The sequence below is a fragment of the Oncorhynchus tshawytscha genome, linkage group LG01 (genome assembly GCF_018296145.1).
Source record: "Oncorhynchus tshawytscha isolate Ot180627B linkage group LG01, Otsh_v2.0, whole genome shotgun sequence".
In the NCBI taxonomy this organism is placed as follows: Eukaryota; Metazoa; Chordata; class Actinopteri; order Salmoniformes; family Salmonidae; genus Oncorhynchus; species Oncorhynchus tshawytscha.
The window spans coordinates 47,123,255-47,135,830 of NC_056429.1; the positions used below are offsets into that span (position 1 = coordinate 47,123,255).

The window sequence follows — 12,576 nt, forward strand, 5'->3', positions numbered from 1 at the left end:
GTGTGCCTTTCCAAATCATGTCTAATCAATTGAATTTATCACAGCTGGACTCCAAATCAAGTTGTAGAACCATCAAGGATGATCAATTGAAACAGAATTTTTTTATTTGTAATACATAAGCAAAAATGTAAAAAAAACATGATTTTGCTTTGTCATTACGGGGTATTGTTTGTAGATTGATAAAGATAAAAAAAAAAAACAATGAATCAATTTCAGAATAAGACTAACGTAACAAAAAGTGGAAAAAAGGTTCAATTACTTTCCTTATATACTGTACATGCAGAATGTCTCACCCATTTTATTTTTATTTCACCTTTATTTAACCAGGTAGGCAAGTTGAGAACAAGTTCTCATTTACAATTGCGACCTGGCCAAGATAAAGCAAAGCAGTTCGACACATACAACAACAGTTACACATGGAGTAAAACAAACATACAGTCAATAATACAGTAGGAAAAATAAGTCTATATACAATGTGAGCAAGTGAGGTGAGATGAGGTAAAGGCAAAAAAAAGGCCATGGCGGCGAAGTAAATACAATATAGCAAGTAAAACTGGAATGGCTGATTTGCAGTGGAAGAATGTGCAAAGTAGAGAGAAATAATGGGGTGCAAAGGAGAAAAATAAATAAATACAGTAGGGAAAGAGGTAGTTGTTTGGGCTAAATTATAGATGAGCTATGTACAGGTGCAGTAATCTGTGAGCTGCTCTGACAGCTGGTGCTTAAAGCTAGTGAGGGAGATAAGTGTTTCCAGTTTGAGATTTTTGTAGTTCGTTCCAGTCATTGGCAGCAGAGAACTGGAAGGAGAGGCGGCCAAAAGAAGAATTGGTTTTGGGGGTGACCAGAGAGATATACCTGCTGGAGCGCGTGCTACAGGTGGGTGCTGCTATGGTGACCAGCAAGCTGAGATAAGGGGGGACTTTACCTAGCAGGGTCTTGTAGATGACCTGGAGCCAGTGGGTTTTGCAATGAGTATGAAGCGAGGGCCAGCCAACTAGAGCATACAGGTCGCAGTGGTGGGTAGTATATGGGGCTTTGGTGACAAAACGGATGGCACTGTGATAGACTGCATCCAATTTATTGAGTAGGGTATTGGAGGCTATTTTGTAAATGACATTGCCGAAGTCGAGGATTGGTAGGATGGTCAGTTTTACAAGGTTATGTTTGGCAGCATGAGTGAAGGATGCTTTGTTGCAGAATAGGAAGCCAATTCAAGATTTAACTTTGGATTGGAGATGCTTGATGCGAGTCTGTAAGGAGAGGTATTTGTAGTTGTCCACATATTCTAAGTCAGAGCCGTCCAGAGTAGTAATGTTGGACAGGCGGGCAGGTGCAGGCAGTGATCGGTTGAAGAGCATGCATTTAGTTTTACTTGTATTTAAGAGCAATTGGAAGCCACAGAAGGAGAGTTGTATGGCATTGAAGCTTGCCTGGAGGGTTGTTAAGTGTCCAAAGAAGGGCCAGAAGTATACAGAATGGTGTCATCTGCGTAGAGGTGGATCAGAGACTCAACAGTGGAAGCTAGGTGAATTGCAATACTTGTGCTGAATATAAACTACTTTTCGCAACTAGGTAATGGCAGGACGATTTCTGCCATTGATGATTCTGTTTGTGAAATAACCAACCTCTGAGTGACACTGATGGAAGAGAAAAGAGCTGGTACAGCTTTTGTTGAACAATAGGAAGGCTGAACTATTTTGTGGGATGTCACTAGTTACCACAGCCAAAGTCAGAAGGCCCCCCTACTCGACCAATCAGATGAGGGAGGCCAGTTGGAGGAAAAAAACTCATTTGGGAGAGTAAAAGTCTCCCATTCAATTGTGTTCCGTTTCAAGTTGTTGGAACAAAGACATGAATGCCATGAGGTGAAAGTCAAAGAAAAGCCAAAAGACAAACATGCTGCTGAAATGAACAAGGTAGTAAGTTAAGACAGATCTTTGTCATTTATACCATGTACTTTTACATTTAATTTTAATAATGGAATGTTCTTCAATAAAATTGAAGATGGGACTGACGGACTTTAAACAGTGTCCCAACTGTGGTCACCACAGATCCTATGGCACTTATTGCAAGAGTATGTCATGACATCAAACTGTATTCCTATCATATAATACTGTGTATAAAAAATAAATAGTAATTTACATGTTATTTAGCACACTTATCTTGAGCGACTTAGTAGTGTGTATACGTTTCATATTGTATGCAGTACTGTATGAACAAATTATGTAACCAAATATCTGTGAAACCTAAATGTAACACAAATTAACTTTTGTCCTCTGAAGAGGTTGGATGGGCTAATAAAAATAAAATAGAGTATGTAATGGCACATTTCCATACAGCATTTCACCCAAAAGGCTCAGATTCTTCTGTTTCCAACTACGCAGACCAGCATCTGTCTCACTTGGGGCCAAAGCCAAGCCACTTGTACTTTTCAGATTTACCTAACAATAGCTAACTGAACTAACATCTTCTCACAAAGCAAACATGCAGAGGTTGTTGATTCTGCTTTTCACAAGTCCCTACTGTGGGCCCTAGTTTTGTAAACACAATTTCCCTAGTATAACATAAGGTTGTACATACTAGTGAGGACTTGAGTTTCACCTTACCCTGTAAAGAGCTTTTGGGGTCTACTATAAATTTGACTCACATGGCACTTTTCTAACCGTTTTGCCATATTCCATGCCTTTTGTACAGACGGAAACTGGTACAAAACACAAAAAAAGTGGACTGCAAGGCTACGTTAAGTTAAATAAATGCCTATAGTAAGTGCCTAGGTTCAAAATAAAGTAACAGGGTTGAAGTTTATCTTTAAAATCAGCAAATTTAAAAAATAAAAAACATCTGAACTTTGGTGAAATTGTATAGTTTACTTGTGGCTAAAATAAATCTAATATCAAGATGTGTCAATTTGTTTGTCTACATGCCATTTTAAAAACAATACAGATATTGGAATAAACCTATTTTGGGTTAAGACAAGTAACTATGAGTAAGGGAAAACATGATACGCTTGCAAGCTGACTGATTAAGACATCCGATTATCCCTTTGCATTTAGAATGGTTGGATTTATTATAGCTAATAAAAAAAATGAAATGCATGCCTCCCCTGCAAGCCGGTCTGCATACACAAACCCCCTCATCTGGTTGGTCATTGCCAGCGAAACGTAAGCCGGCATACGAGTCATATCACACTCACTTTATCCAAATTGGTCAAGTAGGCAAGCCTTACGACTTTGTGGCTGAAGTAACTAGTGACGACCAATTTTGTGTGGGCTCAATTTTTTATTAAATATTGTTAAACACTCCTATTTACTGCTGATATATTAAGGTATTTTTCTGAAATTACAATGCAAAAATATTACATATAGCTCCTTTTAAAACCAACACTTCTTTTCTCAACCTGTTAATAAATAGTCCAAATAAGAATAATTTACAGGATTGTTACAAAAGCGTAGAGAATACTGGAATTGTTATAGATTAAAGTTAAAGAGAAAGGACTCCATGCCCCAATTTAAAGACAACCGCTATATAAAAATCTTTAGACATAATCCACATTTGTAGCTTGAACATTTCTTTTAGTGTGTTAAACAATAAAAATCTGACATTTAGTATTTGATCATTGCGTCAATGTGATTTCTCATAACAAAATCCTTAGCTGACATCTAGGCATTGGGTGTGTCTGAATTGGGAACCTATTCCCTACATAGCATACTCCTTCTGACCTGGGCCCTATAGGCTCTGGTCAAAAGCAGTGCACTATATAGGAAATAGGCTGCCATTTTGGACACGTATTGTACTGGAAACACGCTTCTTCATTTCTGGCATTTGCTGCAATGTAGTCAGGCATTACTACTCAACCGTAGTAATCCGATGCCAGACTGCAGTCGATGATGTGGCACACAAACATTGGTTGATACAATGCAACATCTCCAACAAGGTCATCCTGGAACGTGACCATATTTCTGTGTCTAAAGCCCCACATAATATGATTGGTTCTTTCGTCAGCTGGGGAGCTCTAAAACACGCAGCTTGACTGACAACCAACCAGGCATCATAGGAGGGAGCGCCTGGTGTGGTGTTACAACATGTTTTGCTACAGAAAACTGAAATTAGCTTTCAGGTCGATTCAAAGCATTGGTTGAGAAGAAAAAAAACTGACTAACACAGATGTAGCTGGGTTAGTTGGAGGAGATGTTCAAGTGGACTGTCAAACTTGTTTGCATTGATATGGAGGGGACACAGACACTCAGACACGTATGTTTGGCCAGGGACACAAATTCACATCAGTTCCACTCATGTCTTATTCAGTTTAAACAGAATAAATGATTAAGTGATGTGTTAGTTTAATTTGTACGCGTGAACAGACAAGATGGAGAAGGACACGCTACCAGCAGTTCATCAGTAGTTATTTTAAAGTTAGTCTGACATTTACATTTTCAACCCAATGTCTTCGGGTTGATATTTCTTAGAGGGAAGAAGAGGGAGACAAAAGGACAGAAATGGAGACCCAGTCTCTTGTTCATATATGGCATTGTTTTATACTTTACATGAGGTTGTGTTCTGTAAACAGGATTAATCTTAAGTGTTTAAAAAAACACATATATATATATATATATATAAAAAAGGCCTGCTCGCTAGGCAGAACAGACAGAATGGTCCAAACATACAAGCCAGCTGGAACCCGTTAGAACAAGTTGACGTTGGTCAGAACCCATAAGAACCAGTTGAAACTGGTCCACAGGCCATCAAACCAGTTGAAACTAGTCCACGTTCCTTCAGAAGCCGTTGAAACCAGACCACAGACCTTCAGAACCAGAGTTAACCATTTCAGAACCAGTTGAAACCATCAGAACGAGTTTAAACCTGTTCCAGTTGGACTGTTCCAAGGTAGATCTGAGTGCTTCTTCTGTTCAGGCCATGGCCATTGCACTTTCTTTCACAAACTATATAGGGGAAGGAGTGTTTCTCCACCCCCTTTGTCCTTGCACTTTTGAAGGTGTGGGAGGTGCAACTGACAGACATTTCTTCAGTCTATTCAAACTCAAGGTGGCAGGAGGTGCGGCTCTGTGACAGCCAGCTCCTGTGCCAAATCGTTGAAGCGGGCGATGTAATCCACGCTGCTCTCACTCATCATGCAGGCCAGCTGGGTGTCTACCTGCAAGGATGAAGATAACCACATATTAGATTGTCACAGAATGACTGAAGAACACGCTTCCAGAGTATTGACAAGGGGGTGACCAACATTTGAATATTGTTTTTGCCACATTTGCCCCAAAATAATGAATTTGATGTTGCTTTAAAAAAACGACATTATAATGGATTCAAACTATAAATAAGCTGCCAAGTGACACAAGCCTACCAGAGGAGCTAAATTACTTCTATGCGCACTTCCAGGCAAGCAACACTGAAGCATGCATGAGAGCACCAGCTGTTCCAGACAACTGTGTGATCACGCTCGCCGTAGCCGATGTGAGCAAGACCTTTAAACAGGTCAAAATTCACAAGGTCGCAGGCCAGACGGATTACCAGGACGTGTACTCCGAGCATGCGCTGACCAACTGGCGAGTGTCAATGACATTTTCAACCTGTCCCTGGCTGAGTCTAATACCTACATTTCAAGCAGACCACCATAGTCCCTGTGCGTTAAAACACCAAGGTAACCTGCCTAAATGACTACTGACCCACAGCACTCACGTTGGTAGCCTTGAAGCACTTTGAAAGGCTGGCCATGGCTCACAACACCATCCATCAGCCCAGAAACCGTGGACCCAATCAAATTTGCATACCGCCCCAAAATATCCACAGATGACACAATCTCAATTGCACTCCACACTGCCCTTTCCCACCTGGACAAAAGAAACACCCATTTGAGAATTCTGTTCATTGACGACAGCTCAGCATTCAACACCATAGTGTTGAACAACATAGTGCCCTCAAAGCTCATCAATAAGCTAACGACCCTGGGACGAAACACCTCCCTCTGCATTTGGATCCTGGACTTCCTGACGGGCCACCCCCAGGTGGTAAGGGTAGGCAACAACACATCTGCAACGCTGAACATATGGGCCCCTCAGGGTTAGTCCCCTCCTGTACTCTATGTTCACACATGACTGTGTGTCCAAGTACGACTCCAACACCATCATTAAGTTTGCCTACGACACAACGGTGGTAGGCCTGATCACCGACAACGATGAAATAGCCTGCATTATATGACCTGGTCTCCACAATCAACTGACCTCAACCCAATTGAGATGGTTTGGGATGAGTTGGACCGCAGAGTGAAGGAAAAGCAGCCAACAAGTGCTCAGCATATGTGGGAACTCCTTCAAGAGTGTTGGAAAAGCATTCCAGGGTGAAGCTGGTTGAGTTAATGCCAAGAGTGTGCAAAGCTGTCATCAAGGCAAAGGGTGGCTACTTTGAAGACAATATACACTTTTTTGGGGTTACGAAATGATTCCATTTGTGTTATTTCATAGTTTTGATGTGACTATTATTCTACAATGTAGAAAATAGTAAAAATAAAGAAAAACCCTGGAATGAGTAGGTGTGTCAATGTTTGACTGGTACTGGACATATTACCTCGACGAACCGGTACCCCCTGTACATAGCCTCATTTTTTATTGTTGCCCTTTTATTTTTTTACTTTAGTTTATTTAGTAAGTATTTTTCTTAAAACTGCATTGTTGGGGCCTCCCGGGTGGCACAGTGGTTAAGGGCACATTAGGCCACCAGAGACTCTGGGTTCGCGCCCAGGCTCTGTCGTAACCGGCCACGACCGGGAGGTCCGTGGGGTGACGCACAATTGGCCTAGCGTCGTCCGGGTTAGGGAGGTTTTGGCCGGTAGGGAAATCCTTGTCTCATCGCGCACCAGCGACTCCTGTGGCGGGCCGGGCGCAGTGCGCGCTAACCAAGGTTGCCAGGTGCACGGTGTTTTCTCCGACACATTGGTGCAGCTGGCTTCTGGGTTGGATGGTGCTGTGTTAAGAAGCAGTGCGGCTTGGTTGGGTTGTGTATCGGAGGACGCATGACTTTCAACCTTAGTCTCTCCTGAGCCCGTACGGGAGTTGTAGCGATGAGACAAGATAGTAGCTCCTAAAAACAATTGGATATCACAAAATTGGGGAGAAAAAGGGGTAAAATTCAAAAAATAAATAAACAAAAAATAAAACTGCATTGTTGGTTAAGGGCTTGTAAGTAAGCATTTCACGGTAAAGTCTACACCTGTTGTATTCGGTGCATGTGACAAATAAAATTTGATTTGATTTAAACTAAGGAAATGAAAAGGTGAAAATTGTGCAAGGGAGGGGTGTAGCAATATGCTTCCTACTGGGGTGGTCTTACCTCTGCTACGTCTGGCAGGCCGCGGGACTGAAAGGAATCATGGGAGTTGCAGTCCAGAAATCTTGGTCCGAAGAGGGCTGTTCCACTGGAGGGGCCGGAGGGGGTCAGGGAGCTTCGTCTACCCTTATCAGGGGACACCAGGCTTGCTGTGTGTGCGTGTGTGTGTGGGGGGGTTAAAGTTGTTTGAAATTGAGACGACACAATAAAAACTAAATCTCAGTTGAGCTTATGCTTCTGGGCTCAGAGTAATCCTGTTTCAATTGGCTTCATCAGGTTCAATTCAATTGAAAATCTTTGCCAGATACTGATGATAGTGGCTGCGTGTGCGTATATACTGTGTGTGTGTGTGTCTTACATAGAAGGCAGCCAAATGAAGAGTCAGTGGAGTCGTTGGGGTACCACTGAGGGTCATGGCTGGGGGAAGGGATCCAGCCTCTGGAGGGGCTGACTGAGGTACAGGGTAGGAGCTTAGAGCACTCACTACCATTCAGCTTGGCAGGAGAGAGGGATGCCTCATCACCTGAGAGCGAGCGAAAGAGACAGCACATGAGATGTAAACAGATACAGGCTACACTACAAAAACAGTACAAAAATCATATTTTTATAACGCCCCCTTCACTTACCGTAGTGTGCCGAGTTGATGGCCAGCTCAATGATTGAGTCACTGATGTGCGTTTGTGGCCCTCCAGGAGCCATGGCTTCCTCCAGGGGTCCCGGGAGAGAGATGTCCAGCAGAGAGGCCACGCTGGGCGGGGAGAGGAGAGAGTCACCTGCCACTCCTGGAGACAGAGGGGGGAGTCCGTTCTGCTGCGAAACCTGGTGGAGGGTTAGTGAAAGAATGATACAGGGTTAGAATTAATGTATAGAAAATATGAAAATCTGTGCTCTTTTTGGATAAGTTCCTGTGGCACCTCCCTCTTTCAAAACATCTTGAACACGATCCAGGTAGATCTCTCTCCATCATCGTTTCTCTTTCTCTTCTTTCAGTGTTCCACTCACCTCAGAGGAGGCCTGCTGAAGGAGCTGTGTCTGGGGAGGACCAGGACTAGCATGCACCACTCCAGGGTGAGAGGTCGAGAGGGACCTTCCGTCTGGACTGGGGGCCGCCAACTCCCGACAGGGGCTGCCTGGGATGATGCCTGCTGACTTGGCTGCCAGGTCAATGGCACCTGGATGGAAAAATATAGACTCACACATTGAATTGTCAATAGTCTAATTACAGATTAATTGCACCATCATGTTTTAGCTTGCACCAATTTCCAGCATCAGTGGGCCTGGCCTAGGTGGGCTTTAAAATAAGATTTTTTTTTTTTTTTAAAGATGAAAGAGAAAAACATGACCAGGGCCTAAAACGAACACCCGCCACCGGCCAAATGAGAGTAGATTTGGCATTGGTGGGTAAGAGGTCTACTTCACCAGCCACATTGGGGGGTGGACACTCACATTAGTGAATACAAATAACCAAGTATGATCATATTTATAGCAATATACACTAAATGACCAAAGGTATGTGGACATCTGTTCATCAAACATATCATTCCAAAATCATGGGCATCAATATGGAGTTGGTGCCCCCGTTGCTGCTATAACAGCCGCCACTCTTCTGGGAAGGCTTTTCTCTAGATGCTGGAACATTGCTGCAGGGACTTGCTTCCATTCAGCCACAAGAGCAATAGCGAGGTTGGGAACTGATGTTGGAGGATTAGGCCTGGCTCGCAGTCTGCGTTTCAATTCATCCCAATGGAGTTGAGGTCAGGGCTCTGTGCAGGCCAGTCAAGTTCTTCCACACCGATCCCTACAAACTATTTCTCTATGGACCTCGCTTTGTGCACGGGGCATTGTCATGCTGAAACAGGAAAGGGCCTTCCCCAAACTGTTGCTACAAAGTTGGAAGCACAGAATCGTCTATAATGTCATTTTATTCTGTAGCGTTAATGTTTCCCTTCACTGGAACTAAAGGAGACTAGCCAGAACCATGAAAAACAGCCCCTGACCCTTATGCAGTCGGGCAGGTAGGGTTCTCCTGGCATCCACCAAACCCAGAAGTGTGATTCATCACTCCAGAGAACACATTTCCACTGCTCCAGAGTTCAATGGCGGCAAGCTTTACGCCACTCCAGCCGACGCTTGGCATTGCACATGGGGATCTTAGCCTCATTTTATGAAGCTCCCGACAAACAGGTCTTGTGCGGATGTTGCTTCCAGAAGCAGTTTAGAACTCGGTGCAGAGTGTTGCAGCCGAGGACCACACTCGGCAGTCCATTAGCACTACGAGCTTCAGCACTCGGCAGTCCCGTTCTGTATGCTTGTGTGGCCTACCACTCTGCGGCTAAGCCGCTGTTGCCATTAGACATTCCCACTTCACAGTAACAGCACTTACAGTTGACCTGGGAGGTTCTAGTAGGGCAGAAATTTGACAAACTGTCTAGTTGGAAAAGGTGGCATCCTATGATGGTGCCACGTTGGAAGTCACTGAGCTCTTCAGTAAGGCCATTCTACTGCCAATGTTTGTCTACGGAGATTGCATTGCTGTGTGCTTGATTTTATACACCTGTCAGCAACCGGTGTGGCTGAAATAGCCAAATACACCCATTTTAAGTGTTATCCACATAATTTTGTATATATAGTGTAAATGCTGCAGTAGCTGTTTTCAAAAGTATTTCTGCCGTGTTGTTTCTTAGCTGGTAAATTAATTGCACAAAGTCAAAGAACCACAAATCCTGAAATGCGCAGCAACACTACACTTATGCACAGGCATAAAAGTTTGTCTAAAGTCTACTCAAGTGTTTTTGTGTTTCTTGGCTATTTACATTGTTTCGTTCACAAGCTAAGTTGTTTTTCAATGTTTGAGTTTCAACTGGTATAAAAGAGAAGACGACGTGGTAGAGAGCTGCAGGTACCGACAGATCATTGCACTGCAGTTCGCATTTTCCAAGGTCCCTTTTTTGTATTAATAATGAAAATTCACTACAAAGCTGTATTTAGTGAACAGGCAGTGAGAAGACTGGGATCTGGAAACAGTAGTCTTTCTGCTTTGTATGCGTTAGCCTACCATTTGTATTAAAAGCTCATCTTTGTCGCATTGTTCACGCGCTGCTTCAACTTCAGTAGCCTACCTCTCCGAGTTGGGTGTGCGAGATCAAGTGTGCCTAGTATGTGTGGTCTCATTGAAATGGAATAGTTCATTTTCCAAGGAAATTAACTTAAATATGATTAGTTTACTACAGTGTCAAAATAAATATTGATAATGGAATGTGGAGGGTGCTCAACTCAAATTGAGATGCAATAAAAAACAAAAAGTGATAATTGAAAACAAAAAGGCGCAACACGCGCACAAGCTACCATAGTGAGCAAGCATTCATTTTCAATAAATATTGGCAACTCATTTGTCTCTGCTTGCAAATCGTCCTCCTAAAAAAAAGGTACGCTATAGCCTATATGCAAAACATAGCTCAAGAGAAAGTGTCAGTAGCCATGTGTGTGAGATCAGTTGCGAGTGTGGTCTCAATTAAATCATACACTCTATAGCCTATGCATGGGCGGCGAAGCAGTTATCGTTCCAAGGAAATGTACTTCCTAAATATGATTAGGATATAGTTCACGGCATTGCCTAGAAATATGTATTGATCACCAATATTTGTATCAGTCTGAAAATAGTCTCACTCCTAAAACGTAGCTCAAAGAGAAAATGGAAGTCTCGACAACCCCGCGCTCTTCAAACGATGAGTTTTTTTTTTGAAGAACGATCAGCATATTGGCTGATATATTAGGGTATCTGTATTACTGGGCCACAAGAGAATCTCAGGTCATTTAACCTATTTCTTAGGTTGTTTTTGCGCATTTTGATATTGCCTATAGGGCGCAAAATTACTGGGACCATTACTGGCAAATGAGCGTGTTACATATGCCTAAAATATCATTGCAGGACTGTGGTTGGGTTTGGGACCAGTTCTTCTGGTTGCATGTGGGAGTCGGACAGAAAGCCAGGGGGTGCAGTATGAACTACGAGTCACAACTCTCTTAATCTCACAGTCACAAACATGGAGTCACATTACCATGGTAACCTCCACCTCTTAAAGGGGCAGGTGACATTTTCAGTCTCATCTGATATTTTGGTTAAAAGACTCCAGTAACAAACAATGAAACATAATAAAGCAATATACCACATTACTTCTTACTAGTAATACATATGTTTTAGAAACATCAAAACATGCTCATCAGTTTTTATTATTTTTGGTGTACAATTTTTGTAGGACTGGCAAAAAAAAATCTGAGTGGCTGGTAGATTCTTAAATCTACCTGCCACAGTGGCTGGTGAACCAAAAAGTTAGTTTCAGGCCCTGAACAGGTAGAGAGAAGAGGTACGTACTGGAGACCTGACTGGACATCCTAGGGCCAGAGGTGATGGGCGGAGTTCTGGGGAGGAGGGGATGGGTGGAGGGAGAGAGACGGGGCTGGATTGGCCGGAAAGAGCCTGTTCCTGAGGGAGAGAGGGTAAAAAGAAAAAGTCAGTCAAGTCCAAACTATGGAGGTGAGTGGTTGAATATTTCTAGCCCTGTTCAGATAGTTGGATAAAACATTTTTGGGCCTGAACACAGAATATTACTGCTCTCCAGTGCTTTTTATTCCTGCAGCATAATTACAAACAAATATGTTGTTACGATACTTCAAACATACCTACTTCCTTCGTGTAATTAGATAAGTTAGATAATTTAACTAGGTGTATGGGTTAGTTGACAGGTGACATACCAGTGGCAGATGAGTTGGAGAGGATGGAGAAGGAGCAGACGTGTTGAGGAGTGTCTCCAGTGGTGCGGGGGAGCAGGGTTCTCTGAGGAGGAACAAACAACAATTTCACATTAAAACAATCTGTTCAGATCTCAAGATGTACACCAAACAACGGACAAAGATGAGACTTACCTGGACCACGAGTGGCTTTCGAAGTGGCCGGCTCCTGTTTTTCCTTTGTTTCGGCAGGAAAATGTCTGACTGCATCTGTAAGAGGCAGAGATGCAAACTGGTGAGGGCCCAAAAAGGTGAAGAAAAAGATGTGAACTGGGAGAAAATGTGCCTTTTTTTAGAATGAGGTTGTCACAACACCAACTTTTACTCAAGACATAATACCAGGCCAAGTATCATGATACCGAGTAGAATCGTGATACCACAAGGTTTGCCAGGCACCCTGTTCACATTTTCTATATGTTCTGCAAAATGCTGCACAAAAACCTGTCCCCGATA

At 42.9% G+C, this 12,576-nt stretch overlaps 1 protein-coding gene across 5 annotated transcripts in view; it reads right to left on the bottom strand.

Annotated features, from left to right (window-relative positions):
- Positions 1-3,259: 3,259 nt before the first annotated feature.
- Positions 3,260-12,576, bottom strand: part of LOC112252143 (protein cramped-like) — a 43,490-nt gene continuing 34,173 nt past the window's right edge. For 4 of the 5 annotated variants that reach the window (XM_024423150.2, XM_024423143.1, XM_024423133.2 and 1 more), the window contains exons 13-20: positions 12,259-12,333; positions 12,088-12,169; positions 11,708-11,818; positions 8,338-8,507; positions 7,962-8,154; positions 7,694-7,858; positions 7,339-7,484; positions 3,260-5,152 (exon numbers count right to left, since the gene is read on the bottom strand). In XM_024423150.2, the coding sequence (XP_024278918.1) occupies positions 5,039-5,152; positions 7,339-7,484; positions 7,694-7,858; positions 7,962-8,154; positions 8,338-8,507; positions 11,708-11,818; positions 12,088-12,169; positions 12,259-12,333 (1,056 nt within the window). In that variant the 3' untranslated portion in view covers positions 3,260-5,038. Of the gene's footprint in view, positions 5,153-7,338; positions 7,485-7,693; positions 7,859-7,961; positions 8,155-8,337; positions 8,508-11,707; positions 11,819-12,087; positions 12,170-12,258; positions 12,334-12,576 lie in introns of those variants that run through there. The other variant, XM_024423159.2, reaches the window with a different exon arrangement.